The 17,316-nt window shown below is 51.1% G+C and overlaps 1 protein-coding gene across 1 annotated transcript; it reads right to left on the minus strand.

The window, feature by feature from the left end:
- Positions 1-1,000: 1,000 nt before the first annotated feature.
- On the minus strand, positions 1,001-8,660 carry LOC128298921 (muscle M-line assembly protein unc-89). The gene is made up of 8 exons (XM_053034735.1): positions 8,196-8,660; positions 7,359-8,154; positions 6,486-7,286; positions 5,472-6,425; positions 5,231-5,387; positions 4,342-5,156; positions 1,740-4,268; positions 1,001-1,604 (listed from the first exon to the last, which is right to left on the minus strand). The coding sequence occupies exons 1-8, from the start codon at positions 8,658-8,660 to the stop codon at positions 1,123-1,125; spliced, it is 6,999 nt and encodes a 2,332-aa protein (XP_052890695.1). The 3' UTR covers positions 1,001-1,122.
- Between the last annotated feature and the right edge of the window lie 8,656 nt (positions 8,661-17,316).

Below are 17,316 nucleotides of genomic sequence, written 5' to 3' on the forward strand. Positions count from 1 at the left end.
TTAGGCGAATGCGCGTACGGTTTTGTAGAAGCAGCGCAGAAGCACGGAAATGGCGCAAATGCTCGCCGATGGTGGTCACTTTTTCTCCCCCCCGTTACCGTTTCCGTCTATGTTTGCACGCTGCTAAACGCTCGTGTATACATTTTCAACAATTGGTGGGTTTTGCCAAGTAGGGGATATAATCGGTTGGTTTTTTGTTGGTTCTCTGAGCGTTCTGATGTGTTGCGCGCCATTTCGGCAGAACCGTTGGACGTGCTGTCAGGTGAAGCCGTTGAGCTGTTGACCTGCCCGTGTCCTTTTGAAGTTGTCCGGTCAACAAACACGTCGTGCGAGCACTTGCAGGAAATTCGAGCTATCGCCCGGTAACTATCGCTTAATGGTGTTGTGTACACCGGATAACCGGAGCAAAACGGGATCCACTGGTCGAAGAGTTGACGTTTCGAATGATATTATTTGCCGATAAACTCAGCCGGTGGGTGGGACAGATGGTATGTAAAACGATATCAATTTTCACCTCAACGGTCAAGAGTTAGAACGGCTGCTAGGTGTTCTTGTACACACGCGCAGCCAATGTCATTGTTGCCAATGCCAATTCAATGTTTTCTCGGCTACGGTCGAAGGACGAAACCAGATCGAAGAGTCCACTCGACGCTGCACCATCTGCTAAACATCGTTTCGGCTTCACCAGCATCCGTCCAAGATCTTGTGTGGTCTAAGATTGCTTCCGTCCATTTACTTCCGAGGCACATGTTGTATCGATCTCTCGATCAATAGTAATAATTATTCGTAAAGATGCAGTTGCAGAAGCCGGAAAATGTACGGAAGGTTAACTATCTGTACGATCACGATACGATCGCAAAGATTCGGACCGCATCACCAATACCGCACCGTAAAACCTTGAGCAATTAAATTACTTTGCCATTAGCCGGATGTCCTTGGCGTGGCGATTCAACTTTCGCCGACGGCTTCATTTGTTGTAGCGAAACGCAAACAACCCACCTTTATACACATTCTCACCGTGAGTATTTATTATCTAAACAACAGAACACAGTAAAACCAGTTACACGAAACAAAACTTCTTATCCTAGTCTTAACGCTAAGGTCTGCTATACGGTACGCTCCCTAATCCTCCTCCTCTTCGTCCTCCTTCTCCTCCTCCACCTCTTCCTCCGCCTGCTCCTCACCTTCGGCCGGTTCCGCCGGTGGTTCCTCGACGACCGGTTCCGGTTCGGGCGTTGGCGGTTTCGGCAGTACGCGGGGCGCCTCGTTCTCCACCACCACGTCGTCCATGCGCTTCTTGGGTGCCTGCACCCGCTGATCGAAGCGCAGCGGGATCGATATCTGGCGGGACATTTCGACCGCCTTCACATCGTTCCGGGCGATCAGCGTGTACTTGCCACTGTCCCGCAGCTGTGGATCGTTGATGATCAGCTGCACGGTCGTGATCTTGGTGCGGTTTTCGTAGTAGTGCTGGTTGAAGATCTCGTACTTTTCGTTGCTATGCTTGATCGGTATACCGTCGTACATCCAGCGGAACGTCGGCACCGGATTACCACGCACGCGGATCTCCAGGTGCAGATCGTTCGTTGTGGGATGGTACAGTTCTGCGCAGGATAGAGAGAGAGAGAGAGAGAGAGAGAGAGAGAGAGAGAGAGAGAGAGAGAGAGAGAGAGAGAGAGAGAGATTGACATTAGACCTTGGAGTCGGAACAGCGGACATCATCATCCCACCGATCTTACCTCGCAACGGTGTGATGAACGTCGGCGGTACCAGCTCGACTTCGTCCTTCTTTTCCAGCTCGAACACGGTAATGCGGCAGGAGTCGGTGGCCGTCCCGTTGGCCGTCTTCGCCACGCACTTGTACACGCCGGTATCCTCCAGCCGCAGATCGACCAGATCCAGCGTGCAGTAGCCCTGGCGCGTCACGTCACTGCGGCAGCGCGGTCCCATCACCAGCGGTTCGTCGTCCTTCAGCCAGGTCACCTCGATCTTCTGCGCATCCGAGCAGCAGCAGTTGAGCGTCAAGTTTTTGCCCTTCTTGATCGTGCCGCTGCGCAGGTGCGAGATGAACTCCACCTCGATCGGTTTCTTCCAGCGCTTGACGCGCGGCACCTCCGGCGGTGCCAAGCTCTTGCCGCTCGATATCAGCTGGCTGAGCTTCACCTTCGGCTCGCCGGCTGGTTGGCGCTGCGGTTCCCGCTCTCTCGGCGCCACCTTCGGTTGCTCCACCGGCACCGGGGACGGTTGTTTAGGTACCTTGCGGCGCAGCTTCTTAATCTTCGGGCCACGCTTGACCGGCTTCGGCGGTGGTTCCACCTCTTCCTCCTCCTCCTCTTCCTCCGCCTCTTCACCATCGGCTGCGGGTTCGGTCGGGGGTTTTTCCGGCGAGGCCGGCTTTTCCGCCCCTTCTTCGTCCGCTTGCTCCTCCTCGGCCGGTTCCGGTTCTTCCTCGCTTTCGGTGTCGCCGGGCACGTACTCTTCGTACTCGCTCTCAGCATCCGTGTCCGTTTCCCACTCCCAGAACCGTTCGGGCGTCTGTCCCTTGAGGTAGTAGGAACCATCCTCCAGGAACACGACCTCCCGGTGTTGGCGCGGTTCCTGCACTTTCTCCTCCTCGTACGCCGGTCGCCGCTTGTCCGCGTGGTGCATATGGTACATCGGCATGGCGGCCGCCTTGCCCTCGAACCGGAGCGTATACCTCAGCTCCTCCATGCCGAAGTCGTTGCTGGCCTTCACCATGTACCGGCCGTTGTCGCGAATCTGCGGATTGTGGATGCACAGCTTGTGGATACCGTGCGGCTCGCGGATCTGGATGTACTTCTCATCGTACGGGATGATGATGCCGTCCAGGAACCACTCCACCTTGATCGGGCCCGTGCCCTTGATCTGCGTTTCCAGCACGAGATCGTCCACGCGGAGATCGTAGTGCTGGGTCATGCAGCGCACATACCGCGGAGGTTCACCCTCGGCGACCGGGATGCGGACCGGTGCCGGCAGCACGTTCAACTTGCACGTTCCCTTGATGACCGCACCGGACTTGTCCTTCACCACCACCTCGTACTCGCCCGTATCCTCGCGGGCCGCCTTGTTGAACGCCACCACACCGGTACCCTCCTTCGCATCGGACAGGTTCTTGATCTGCTTGGTAAACTCCATCGGCTCCCCGTTCTTGTACCATCGGAAGTCGGCCTTCGAGCCCAGCACGGTGCAGAACAGCCGCACCGGTTTGCCCTCGACGATGTTGATGTCGTGCAGCGTGCTGCCGAACCGCAGCACGGCACGGGCGTCCACGCGCTTCGCATCATCCGGGTTTAGCTCCGGGAACAGGCGCAGATAGCGCTCCTTGCGCAGCTTGTCCTTATCTTCACCCGCTTCTCCCTCGACAGGGACCGGTTCCGAGGGGGCCACTACCTCCGGCTGAGGAGTCGCCACCGGTGCTGCCGGGGCTGGTTCTGGTGCCGTCTCGACCGGGGCCGGTGCAGCGACCACCTGTTCCTCCTCCTGAACCGGCTGCTTCACACGCTTCTTGCGCAGCTTCTTGATCTTGGGACCACGCTTCGGCGGTGGTGGTGGGGCCTCTTCCTCCTCCTCGTCCTCATCCTCATCGTCATCTTCATCGTCCGCCTCGACCGGTTCCGGTTGCTTGGGAGGCGGTGGCGGCGGAGTCTTAATCAAAAAGTCCGGCGAGGGCGAGCGGGACGGTTTCTTCTCTACCGGGGCAGGCTCAGGCTCGGGCTCGGGCACTTCCGGCACCTCGGGTTCCGGTTCCGGTTCCGGTGAGACGTACTCTTCGTACTCGCTTTCCGCGCTGGTATCCGTCTCCCACTCCCACAGGTGTTCCGGCGTTTGGCCGCGGATGTAGTACGAACCATCTTCCATGAAGATAAACTCGCGGTGGGGCCGTGGTACCGGTTCCGGTTTCGGTGGTTCCTCGTATACGCCGTGCTTCATCACGTTCGGATCATGGTAGGCGATACCGAACACGTGGCTTTCGGCGATCTTGCGCTCAGTGATGCGCCGTACCGCGTGGCGGATAACATCCTTGCCGACAACGTTCGTCGCCTCGCACGCGTACTGTCCTTCGTCCTTGGCTTGCGGATCGTGGATGGTGAGCTTGAACACACCGGAAGGTTCGCGCATTGGGAAGAACTTCTCACCCGTCGGATCCTGCAGATCGATACCGTCACGCAACCACTTGACCGAGGGCATCGGATTGCCGCGCACGTTCACCTCTAGGATGAGATCGTTCGTCTGGATGTCATAGTGCTCTGGAATAAAAGAGAGAAGGAAAGAGCTCATGCACTGCATGTCCGGCAGGAACGCGCCATCACCAAAACTTACCCTTAACATTGCGCACAAAGCTCGGTGCCACCTGCTGCTTCTCGGGTATCGGGAACACGATCACCTTGCAGGTGGTTTCCACCTCGCCGGAGGTGTTGCTAGCCGTACACTTGTACGTGCCGGAATCGTTCAGCTCGGCCGAGATGATGTGGACCGCACCGACGCCCAGCTTCGTGTCGTTCTTCACATTCTTGCTCCAGACCAGTGGGATGTTGTTCTTGAACCACTTGATCGTCGGCTGCGGCCCAACGCACGAGCACACCAGCTTCAGATGCGAACCCTCCGCCACGGTTTGGTTCTTCAGGTTTGCCTCGAAGTACAGCTTCTGCTTCACTTCCAGCACCTTGTGCTTGGTCGGCTCCTCCGGTATCGGTCCGGGGATGCGTCCCTTCAGCAGACCCTGCAAATTCTTACGCCACTGCTTCGGTTCCTTCTTCTTCTTGACGGCCGGTTCCTCGGGTGCCTCGGTGGCGGCGGATGCCGGTTCGCCTCCTTCGGCCGGTGCGGGAGCTTCCTCGGTGGTCGCTTCCACTGCTTGAAGCGCTTCGACGACGGCGGAAATGTCCGGTTCGGGACCAACCTGATGGGCGACGGATGGTGCGCGCGAAACCGAGCGCGACCGGGTGCCGTATACGATACCGTCCTCTTCCGAACGGGTAATCTGCTTGTCCGCATGGTAGATACCGTGCGTTAGCTGGTTCTGGTAGAACTCGCGTCCCTTAAAGGTAACCGAGTGCTTCAGCTTCTCCTCGCCGGCATTATTCTTGGCCGTTACGACCCATTTTCCGCCATCGAGCTTCTCCGGATTGTGGATGCTGTGGAGAGCGAGGACACAAAAAAAACATCAGTAAAAGGCAGAGACTAGCTTCGGTCTGTACGATCTACCCACCTCAGCCGATATACACCGTCACCCTGACGTGAAATAATCACACGATCCGTTTCGTTCGTAAACTCCATACCGTCACGCTCCCAGGTGAGCTTCGGATCGGGAACACCGCGTACGTGCACCTCCAGGATCAGATCATCCACTAAGGAATCGTAGTAGTCTGCAAGACATGGCGAAGTGTTACGGGGAGTTCTAGACAACTGACAACCCATTAAAGAAGGCACATCAACACACACACACTTACCAATGACCCGCGTGAACGTTGGCACCGTCTCGATGTCCTTTTCCGTCGCGAAGATGTTGACCGTGCAGGTACATTCGATCTCACCGAAGCTGTTCTTCGCGTACGCGGCATACTCGCCCGAGTCGGCAACAGTCGCTGGTGTGATGCGCACACAGCCAAACTCCGCCTTGGTCGCATTGACGACGTTCTTGCTCCAGACGAGCGGCTTACCGTTCTTCAACCAGCGCCACGTCGGCTGTGGCCCAGTCACACTGCACGTCAGCTTCACCGTCTTGCCGGCCGGCGTTGTCAGGTTCTTCAGCTTCGTCTCCCACATCAGCCGGTTCTTGGAGTCCCGGATGACGAACGGTTCCACCGGTCCGTCCGTAAAACGTTGCCGTGGCATCGCCTTGAACGCGGGTTTGGGTTTCGGTGCGGGTGCAGCTTGCTCTGCAGAAGCGTCCGGTGCTGGTGCTGCGGTCTCTTCGCCGGTGGTTTCGACCTCGGTAACACCTGTATCTGCCGATGGGACCGTGCTCGCCGGGGCCGGTTCTGCCTGTTGCTGTGCCTGGGACTGGGCCGGGGCAGCCTGTTGCGCCTGTTGGTCGGTCGGTGGGGTCGGTTCCGCCGTTAACAGCAAACTGGCCGCTTCCTTCTCCTCGAGCCGCCTTTTAAAGTAGTCCGCATGCTCGATGTGCTGCACGTGAATCAGCTTATCCTTCGACGTGAAGCTCACCTCGTGCGATACCTTGGCCGTGCCGGCCGAGTTGACCGCCTGGCACTCGTACACACCACAGTCGGACGGTGCCGGCTTGTGAATGCACAGCTGATACACACCGTTCGGTTCGCGGTTGATCAGCAGCTTTTCGCCGAGCACGATATCCTCACCATCCTTCAGCCACTTGATCGTCGGCTTCGGGACGCCATGTACGTTTACCTCTAGCACCAGGTCGTCGGCTCGGATGTCGTAGAACTCTGCGGGGAGATACAAGCAGATGACGCAATTGCTCAACAAAATGGCCGCTCACTACCTACCTTTCACCGCTCTCGTAAAGGTGGCCGGGGTCGTTTCGGCCGACGGCAGCGTTATCACCTTCAGTACGCACGTCGTCTTGACTTCGTTGTGGCTGTTCTTCGCCGTGCAGGTGTACTCGCCCGCGTCTTTGCGCGTCACACCGTTGATGACGATCTGTCCGATCGCACCACTGTTCATCAGCTTCACGTGATCGCCGAAGTCGATCGCACGGCCATTGCGCTGCCATTTGAACATCGGCAACGGTCCGTTCGCCGAGCAGGTCATCTTCACCACCGCGCCCTTCGTCGTGGTGATGTTGTGCAGCTGGCCGGCCCAGGTTAGCTTGTTCTTCGAGTCGCGTATGACGAACGATTCCGACTCGTACGGTTCGTGCACGTCCTCGCCTCCGCGACCCGAGCGTCCACCACCGGCCAGCCGCTCCTGTGCCTCCTTCTTGATGCGCTGCTCTTCGCGCTTGCGCTCTTCGATCTCTTCCTCCGTTAGCTGCTTGCGGTCGGCATTGGTGATGCCGGGGAGTCGCATGTAGGGCACCTTGTCCACAAAGTCAACGGTGTGCGAGAGCTGGCTACGGCCTGCCTCATTCTCCGCGATGCACGTGTACCGCCCACTGTCCTCCGGTGTTGGGTCGTAGATGTTGAGCTGGAATATATCACCGAACCCGTCGTAGGTGGCACCTATTCGCTGGTCCAGCACGATCGGATCACCGTCCTTGAGCCAGGTGATCGTCGGGATGGACCATTCCTGCTGGAACATGATCTGACACTCGATCACCAGGTCGTTCAGCGCATGGTGGAAGTAGTCTGCGGGAGGGAGAACATAGAATTACAATTGCGCAGGTGCCCTCGGAAATGTAGTGACCAACGCCCAATTACCTCTCATCTTGACGAAGAATGGCAGCTGACACTTGGGCTTTATCGCATCGTACACCCGTACCCGTGCGACGGACGGTATCTCGCCGCCCCGGTTCTTTGCATATATCGTGTACACGCCCGCATCCGAATGCTTCAGGCCCTTGATCGTGAGCGTGTAGAGGCCGTCGGCGGCCGATGTCTGCAGGTTGGCGGACCGCTCGATGGGCTGATCGTTCTTCATCCACCGCACCGTCACCTCCTGGCCCTCGACCGTGCACTGCAGCTTGATGGTCGAACCGGTGGGGGCGCTCCGGTCGGTCAGCTTGGTGAGATATAGCGGTGGCCGCGACGCCTTCCGGAGCCGCTGGAACTCGGCATCCTTTTCCTTCTCCGTCAGCTCGGGCGTTTTCTCCCGCTGCTCGAACTTGATCATCGCGATTTCGTCCTCATCCTCGTGGAAGACGCGCCACTCGGAGGGATCCACTTCGTCCACGGACATGTCGCTGTAGGAGTAGGATAGTTCTGACGACAGTTCCTCCGATTCGCTATAAGACTCCCCGGACTCGTCGTCGTCGGCTTTTAAATCAGATTCATCATCCTTCGGTTCGGCCGACGCTTCGGGCTCGGGTTCGGGTTCGCCCGGTTCGGCGGTGTCTCCCTCGGCTGCCTCCTCCGCCTGTTCGTCCACCGCACCTTCCGCCGTTTCGGTGCCGTCCGGTTCGGTTGGCTCTACTACGTCATGTTCCGCAAGACCCTCGGCCTGTTCGCCCTCACCCGCTTCGATTGGGGCTTCGATTTTGCGGCTATCTTCACGATCCTCGGACGAAGTTTTTTTTTGTCCTCAGGTTCCTCCTCAACCACCGGCAGCACATCGTCGGCGAGCGGCATCACCACCAGCTCGGGACGTTCCTCTTCCTCCTCGACGATCGTTACCTCAACCGCGGTCGAGATGTCCTTACAGGAGGCCTCGTCGATGACGATGCCCGACACGAAGAACAGCGAGATGTACTCGTCCACATTGGTCACACCGCCCGACACGTCCATCACCAGCGCCTTATCGATGATGGCCTTGCAGGAGGCGACCTGCACGTCGCGGTTCTCCCCAATCTCGAACGGGGACTTTTCCCTCACGAACATCATCTCCTTGCGCAGCGGATCGTCCACCCGGAGGCGCGAGATCGACACCGAGCGGGAGCGGCGATCCCGGGACGGTTCCCGCGAGTAGGTGCCCTCGCGCGACATCGACCGCTCGTCGCCCGGCTGCTCCTGGTCGGTCACGATCACCTGCGGGATCGCCCCGTCACTCTGCTGCTTGCGTACCATCCCGGCGGACTGGGTTCGGGTCGTTCAGCCTGTACAGCACACACACGGTCAATGTTTCCTATCCCAACAGCACTCGCAGCACTTTCCCTTCGCAACCTTCAACTTGATTTCAAAGCAACTCACTGGGCACTGTTCGCACCACCCTCAAGGACCAGCGGCAATCGTTCGACTAGCGTTGGATGACCCTGTACCAAGGGAATTTAAATAACCCGAAGGGAAACGGTTCATTGTCAATGACGCGGGCGTGTGATCACTTTCTAATTTTATCACCCGCAGCAAGGTCCACCCGCGCCAGGCAACCGGTGCCCGCTGCCAATATGCAGCTAGACACGATTAGGCCGATTACAGTAGTTCTCGTTTTTGTTTTTGTTTTTGGGGCTAGCTTGTGTGTGCTTGGAGATCAGAAAGCGACATTCTTCCGATTGAACGCGCGTTACTCACGGCGCGAACGCGATCGAAACGCATTGCATGCACGGTGGGATTCTAATTTTGGGTTTCGCTTGGCAAACAGGGCCAGAGCCAGAGCGCGGTTCGCGTGAAAAATGCAACTTATTTGCACCCGCAAGCACTTCCTTGAGTTGTGTTTACCTGTGTAGTATGGAGGAGGTGAACAATTAAATTAGTTTTTTTTTAAGCTGGGAAAAGGATATTCCAACGCATTCAAACACCCCTGCCATGCACATCCGGGCGGGAAGGTAGTGATGGGAATTTCGTTTCATACCGAATGAGGTTCGTTTTGTTCTTTTTGTGGAACGATCGAACCTTGTTGCATAAAATTTCACGAAGTAACCGCGATACACCTTAATTCTTTAAAGGTTTAAGATATTTTCAGGGATTATTCCATCTTAACATACCATTCATTTCCTTACTTCTGCAGTTCCTGATTTCATATGAAAATTATTGTCGATAGTAGTTGCGAAGATATTAATAGTAACAAATTTACATCTAAAACATTTTGTATCTTAAATCCGAAATAAAATTAATATTTCTAAGATATTTGATGATGGTAATGAATATTTAAAAGTCATATCATATTGAATTATTATAATATTCTCGTGAAAGTTAGCACAATGAACCTACCAATTCGTTCCGTTAAAAAAAATGCAATTTTTCCCATCGCTACTGTATGAATTTATTTTGCAACATTTATCATTTAAATTCTACCACAATTAGTCGCATATTTACACAGACGATGTAATGCAGACGTAGAAGCCATATTTACTTCCGTAAAGATCACGCAACAACTTCACGGAGAAAGTTCCACCAGTCTGTCACCAGGGAAGCCATAGAGGCAACCGAGGGAAAAGGGGAAAATCGTCATCGTTACCATCTCCGAGATACAGGAGGACATTTGGATGTGGAAGCCACACATTAAATGGCCGCATGTTTGACACGCATGGCTGCGTAATGGAGCTCTGAATCAACGTGTAACCGCACGCAGCCGCATTGCGATCGCCATGCTTCATCGCGTGGTGAACGATCGAGTAATGTGTTGTTAACGCTCGAAATGTTTACTCTCGATGGGAATTGGAAGGACCAGGATTAGAGGATCTTTCGTGCTATTAAAGACTTTAATTCTAATCCTCCATGAATAGAGCTCTCATTACGAAATTTACCATTCTAAGTCGAACGGATTGCGATCAGCAGAAAGAATAAATAGGAGAGAAGGCATTACACAACAGCCAACAAATCCTAAGGCGTCCCATCCTGCGTCTAACGATCTCACACACTCGCACGACCTGATCACCTTGATCTTTAAAAAGAAAAGCTTGATGGCAACTCGTGAGAGAAATTGTCAGTGATGTTTTTTTTTGTTGCACCGGCAAACAATTATGGTTCGGTCGGTTCGGCCGTGGCGTTGTTTGCCGGCCTTATGTAACCGTGGCTGCACCATTGCAGATGCTGTTTGCAAGTTGCATCGTCCGCATGCACACGCAATCGCACATCTGTTCGGTATCTGTGTTTGAGGAATTTTATTCCCTCCCAGCCTAAGTAAAACATATACCAACTGTTTGCCAAACCTCTGCACTCGGCCGTTTGACGCATAAAGTTTTTCGCGAAACATTAAATGGCACGAGTCGCTCGAGTAGGGCTAACTTGTTTTTCTTGCCCATTCCAGTTTTTGTGTTTATTTCCCGAGCCCTTAAGAGAATGGCAAAAGCAAACACCGTACGATCAGGTGCAGTGTGACTTCACTTTTTACTGCAACCAGCACAGATGGACGATACAACCCGATTGAAGGTTAGTCACGACGTGCGCTCCGATGGCACTCGATCAGATGTCAGGGCATCAACTTGACAACGAAATTCCGCAATCGATCGTGCAGCGATATCACCCACCGGCTAAAGAATTCCTTTCCGAGCTGACTCATTAGCGTCCGGTACAGTGAACCGGGCGTGTTGACCCCCGTCTGTTGAAGATCGATGACAGAAAGTCGTCCAAATGCACGCACCTCTCGGATGCCTGCTGGCCGAGTGAACCATTTTTCCTGCGTTGCTATCATGCGAGTCAACTGGATGACCTTGTACTTGCCCACCAGCCCAAGCTGCAATGCGGGAAATGCAGTTATTGCCGTTTTTCGTGTTTGTTTTGATTTTGCGTTCCAAGCTGACGCCTTATAGGTGGAGCAGTAGTATGGTAGCGGACGTTGGATGCAGTACTTCAACTCTCATTGCTCATGACATTCTTGAGGGCGTGCGAACGGCACGTGGAGCTAAAGAGAGTTGAGTGGAGCAATTATAGACGGTGTGTTTTAGCTTAGAGTGGAATGGAACAATTACAGCAGATATCTCAGATGGAGCAGACAAAAATTGCAATTGGAATGGAATAATCTCAATCAAACGAGTGTCATTGGAGTTAAGTAATCCAATCGTTACAGCGCAAAACAAAATACTTTTGTTGGTACTTTTTTTCTTTTTTTAAACTTTCCACTAATAAATCATTGTCAATTATGTTTTGCTTAGTGCCTTTGGTGTCTAATTATGTCACCACGCAGAGACATTGTACAACTAAAATATTAGCTGATGATTTCGCAAAACAAAACGGAAAACACCAGAGGAGGAATTGTTTAATCAATGCTCTTCATCTGCACCGTTCGATGTGATGAACCACCGGCGAATAGCCCACGGAAAGGCTTTGCATTGCGGTTATGCATCAACGAACCGTGATCGAGTGGCTGTTCGACTGCACCACACCACGAAGAAACGGGAGGCATTCTTTATCCAAGGAGCCATCCATCTTTAGTGGACGGTTAGCAGGGAGGTAGTCGACACTTCGGTCCAGCTTTGCAGGGCGCCTCAGATCTATTGGGTCTCTTTATCGATGTCATTTAAATGGAAAAGCATACGTGCGCACCGTCCGCTCGAGTGGGTCGTTTCGTTTAAAAACCAATTGCATAACCGCACAGCACCGTGGGCTTTATGCTATGCTCGGAACGGTTCAGTTTGAAGTCGTGCGCCAATGATGTTTGCGGGCCGCAGATGTTTACTTTGCGGAACCGCGATTAAAACTGCATGGCGTGGAATAGAAACCAGTCTGCTATGCTTAGCTTAATGGGGTTTTTTTTCTGTTCAGCACTGTATGGCCAAAAACCGCTTGAGCCGACCTAGACCGCGAAGCGCTTCATTAGTCCACAGGCTACCACAAGGAAATAGTGATCGTCAGGGCACGAAACGTTGTGCCGAAATTTTATTCGTTGTCCGTGACAGTGATTTCTCGGCAAAGCTTGGATGTTCCGGTATCCTCGAAGATGTTCGGTAGCAATTGAAGAAATGAGCATCGATTTTTCATAATAAGGATTATTTCACATCAAGGCGATGTCCGTATCAAAAATTATCTTTTCATTAATAATATGTTGGAAAATTAAGTTATAACCGTTATCTTTGGCAGATGATCTATGTTTTTTGTTCACAAAATCATTAAAACAATTGATCGCAAATAATATCAGAAAGATCATCTTTGAAGTTTGCTTTGTTAACAGTTTAGCTGCTCTCGTGGACAACCACCGATAAGACGCCCATTATGCAACTCTCCAAAGGATCGTTTAAAATGCATTCCGAATTCGGGTAAGGTGAAACTGCATCCAACGCATTTGTCAAATCAATGCTATGAAACCGAAAACCAGAAACTCGTCTCGTTGGAATTAACATACAAACTGCGTTCGATAACGACCAAGATTGCTGCATGGGTTGGGTCCCGTCGATTATTTGTTGTTGTTTTTTTTTTCGAGAGCGTGTAAAAGTGGATTTGAATGTTTAAGAAATGATATCTGAAATATCGCTCACCAGAGCTGCCAATGTATCGCAACAGGTTAATGCAATAGGGAGGAGACACCCTAAATTATGGCGTAACAAACACTTTCCTAGTTTCAAATTTCATGATTCAAAGTCGATGATTTTGAATGAAATTATGTAATTTTGGACGTTTTGGCTACAAAATAGAGGTGATTGAGGAAATAATAATAATTAATACTACCATTAAAAGGTACAATCAAATAGAAATATAAATAAATAAAGTAATAATTAACCAAATAAATATAATAATAAATATAATAAAGAAAAGAAATAGATGCAATATTTAGTTATTAAACATATAACTAATGAGATCGACCGAGAACTCTATCATACAGATACAGGTTCTTGGTCAAAGTGCGTGGAGCTACTTTCATTTTTTCTCAATTATCTAATACAAAAATGATGGTAACTAACACTTTACCACTTTGCGACTTGTAATAGGCAGTTCTTTTCAATTTTTCGTACCAGTAATAGCATAGCTACCGGTGTGCTACCCATTTGAAGGCAATAATTTTAACATCTTGCCACCAAGTTTTGCATATTCCTTATCCATACTTTTCGGGCCCGGAATCTGCCGGTTCGGTTGCAGAAAGATATTCGGTACACCATGGCGCACCTGCGGCAAACTTGATCGATTTGATCACTGAAATTATGCAATAAACACCCAATTCAGCAATGGAATACCTATTGCCTGTTGCTGATTTCAATCATCGCTCAAAACTTTGGTAAAAGGTAAGGAAATTATAAGCCGCTCCTATAGGATTACCGACACCTGGAACGGGTTTTCGACATTCAACTTCTCGGCTCGAATCTTCTGGCCGAAGAGAATGGTACCCCCAGCCTTCAAACCACGATTCGCCGAGTTTCCCTTTCTATGCTTCACGCTCAAACGCGCCAAACGATCCCAAGCAGGCTTGGAGTGTTGTGATGTGTAGTGAAACAGGTTTTTCCTTCTCGTGTGCAGGATGTTTATGTTCTAGTTACAGCCATACGTATATGATGAAAGCGAAACCTTGCGGTTGACTTTAGGAAAGCCAATGGCACACTGTTTATGCACCCGAAATCCCAAACCGCTGCACTCCTGAAAGCAGCTGTGACGCCATGCCACTTCAGATGATGGAGATGACCTCAACCGCTGCGTGCGTGAGGATGCTCTCGACGGTGTCCTACTACGGTTTGCTTTCCTCTTGCTCTTCGGTTGAGTAAAAGTGCGCTTAACAATAGAAAAAAAAAGCCATACACACCAACACATGTGAACACAATTTTTCCAATGGCACAATGAATTATTCGAATATTTCAATCACTCGCCCTCCCCGTCGGTCCGGTGGATGTTGCGCAATGCCCGAACGCAACCCGGACAAAATGTGTAGCGTGCTCCAAGCCGCTCCGAACCGGGTCAAAAGCGACCACAATCCGTACCGTCCCGAGTGTTTTGTGTATGTATGCTCTCGGCGTACCACAAAATGCGCCAGCCTGCAGATGAGGCGTTTCGTTTCGAAGTTTTTCAGGGCCACCGTCGACTGCGTGTACGCGTGGCCAAATCGTACGCTAACCGGCGGACCGGGGCGTCATTAGGTTCGTCTCTTTTTCTTTCTGAACTGGTCCAGTGTTGGTGTTGGTGAAATGGTAAACTATTTTTTGGAATATTACGTAAAGCTTCAGGGGTCTCATATTTGGGGGGTCTGAAGGAAGTAGTGAAAGATTTGATCACCGTCTTCTTCAGCTTCACAAACGGTTCGGGGAGTTGTGGTATTCATGCTCCAACCAGTGAGCATGGGCCTGTATCAATCAACAACGCTCATTTCAATATGGCCACTTTAGTTGGTGATTAAAGCACAGGAAATTAGCAGTTCTCTAGATGATCGTTTAAGCATGTGCTACTAGAGTAAGATCACTTCTGAATAGTGGACATATGCATCCAACATCTTGTTTATCGCTTCTGACCACAACTTCAACTTCTGGGCTGGAACTTAATAGCCCGTAAGACACTAGCCAACTCCACGGATATTCCACGGAGTTCCGCGTCTAATTTGATCTAGACTACGCACCCGCCTGAGTGGGCTTTCTCTCAAATATTGCCTTCACCCGTTCGCTGGCAAAAATAAACCTCGCTGAGATGCGCTCAACACTGCTGCTGCTAAACCCCTGTTGCGATTTGACCCTACATGCAGCCCCACCATGCAGCCACGTGTTCGGGGGGAACCCAGCACAGCAGCGCTCCACGAACCGCACGGTGGCTACGGTATGGTTTTCGGGGCAAAGCGATAGTCAAAGACTTAGCGAACGAGTTGTACTGTGCCAACAGTCTACGCTTGGAGCTCGGAACCGGAGCATCGTGTGGAGTGTCGACGAACGCGTGTGTATCGCCCCGTCACCGTAACCGCCACGGCGTACGGAGTATCTAAAGCTCTCCCTCCCGCGTTTGTTGTGTGATTAAACCGAAGTTGTTTGAATCACTAATCAGTAAACGGCGTCCAGAAGTGTTGTGTTGTGATTTTGTTTTGTTTTATACAAATACACCAAATCGGTTTGTGAAACTAAATTCGTTCCGTGCGTTGTGAAGAGTTCACAGCCGAAAATGAAAGGTAAAGCCATCGTTGCCATGCGACAGCAAAGCAACCGTGCTAGTTGTATTTAAAATTCATCTCAGAGGAAGTGTCAAAACGAATCGTTGATTAAGTTCCTTGTGGCAGCAACACTTTAGCACGCCCGCCTGTAGACGGACGTGAAGGAAGTGTAAAGTTGCGCCGTCATAAATCACCCGGACGAATGTGGTTGCAGCATCATCATGACCCCTATTAACGCCACCCCATCGAAGTTGCTGAACAGAAAGCAACCGAACAAACGGCACCGAAGCACAAAACGTGTTCTTGCGATTGGACGCACGGCTTAGAACGGTTGACCGGATGCGAACGTGTTTGCATGCGTGAATGGAGCGGAAAAGTCTGGAAAAACTCGACACTCGCGCGTGGTGTAGTGTTATTTGCGCAGCGGAGTCGGTTCGGTGCTACGGTGTCTTAACGGCTTCACGCCACTAATGCTGCGCATTTGGCCTTCCTTGAGACCGTCTTTACACCGCACACGCACCCACCTAACAGCTGACCGTCCGCGAACAGAAGGCGTTTTCAAAGCTGTTGCGTTAAAAACTGGTATGGTTGCGCATTTCGGAAGGCAAAGCTGCGGAGAGAGAGATAGGAAAAAAAAGAACAAAATCAGTTCGCCCCAAAAGCCAGCATAGAAATATTCGAAGCGCCCGAAAACAGCTCCGGCACGCTCACTTTCGTTTCGGTGGGAAAAATTCCTACGCCTTGGAAATCGACACCGAACCTTGGGCGTCGGAAGCATTTCCATACCCTTGAGGTTTCTGTTTGTTTCTGCTAATGCTAGGTACGCTGATAGCGAATGCAACCCCTGCAAGAAGGTTAATTCTTTTCCATTTCCATGGGTGATTGCTAATTTTTGTTGGGTGAGATGGTTCCAACGCGATGTTCGTTTTTTTCTTTGAGTCTGTCTCTGATCGCTGACTTACTTCTGCAACCGGCTGTAGAACGGTTAGGAAGGAAGCGAATGGTGAAATAGTACATCCGTTACCAGGTTGGAAAATTACAAACGCGTTACGAAATAAAACATTGGCTCTTTCCGGTCCGTCCGCGTGAAAAGTGCGGACTGTACGGACATTAAACAACGCTCTGGGGAGATTATTTAAGTGAAACAATTAATCAGTTTTCACCACCATTTTTACCACAGAGAGTGGGAGTGAAAGTTCCTTCATTGCTTTTAAAACTTGATTACCATAAAATGTCGTGGAAGGTTTTCTGTTTACGCAACTTTACCATTATTTTTTGTACAATTTATACGCTCGCACAGTGCTGTCCAATTGTGAGTTTATCCGTTCAGATAAATAATGATGAAGTTTGAAACAAGGTTTTGAAAATGCCGGCCAACATCACGTCGCATATCAATCAATTATGCATGCAACGAATTGGAGATGGAAGTTAATTAATTGGAGGAATTTGAGGTACAACATTCCTTGGATAAAAGACGTCAAGTTTTTGTTTATTAAGCAGAATAGTTTACGGGCCTGAAAGTCTTAATTGTTGGCGCATTTTCCATGTGGCTTTCAAAGTTTGATGAAAACCTCTAAATCAGAGCAAAATTTTGATTGAGTCGATGATGATATTTTTGCAGCTAAAGCCATTCACTTTGTAGGTAAAGAAATGATAGAATTCCATGGTAAGACCCTAAGATCCTTAATGTCCACAATCGTAAGAGAGTATCCATAATGCCGATATTTTTTAAATAGTTTGTTTTTATTTTCTACTATAATGAGTCCTACTATAATGAGCCTTGAGAAGTAGAAGAGT

Source organism: Anopheles moucheti, chromosome 2, assembly GCF_943734755.1.
Source record: "Anopheles moucheti chromosome 2, idAnoMoucSN_F20_07, whole genome shotgun sequence".
NCBI lineage: Eukaryota > Metazoa > Arthropoda > Insecta > Diptera > Culicidae > Anopheles > Anopheles moucheti.

Coding starts and splice junctions, on each gene's coding strand:
- LOC128298921 (XM_053034735.1), bottom strand. CDS start 8,660: ATGGTACGCAAGCAGCAGAGTGACGGGGCGATCCCGCAGGTGATCGTG. Junction 7,287..7,358: donor ATTCTTCGTCAAGATGAGAG/GTAATTGGGCGT, acceptor TCCCTCCCGCAG/ACTACTTCCACCATGCGCTG. Junction 6,426..6,485: donor CTTTACGAGAGCGGTGAAAG/GTAGGTAGTGAG, acceptor ATCTCCCCGCAG/AGTTCTACGACATCCGAGCC.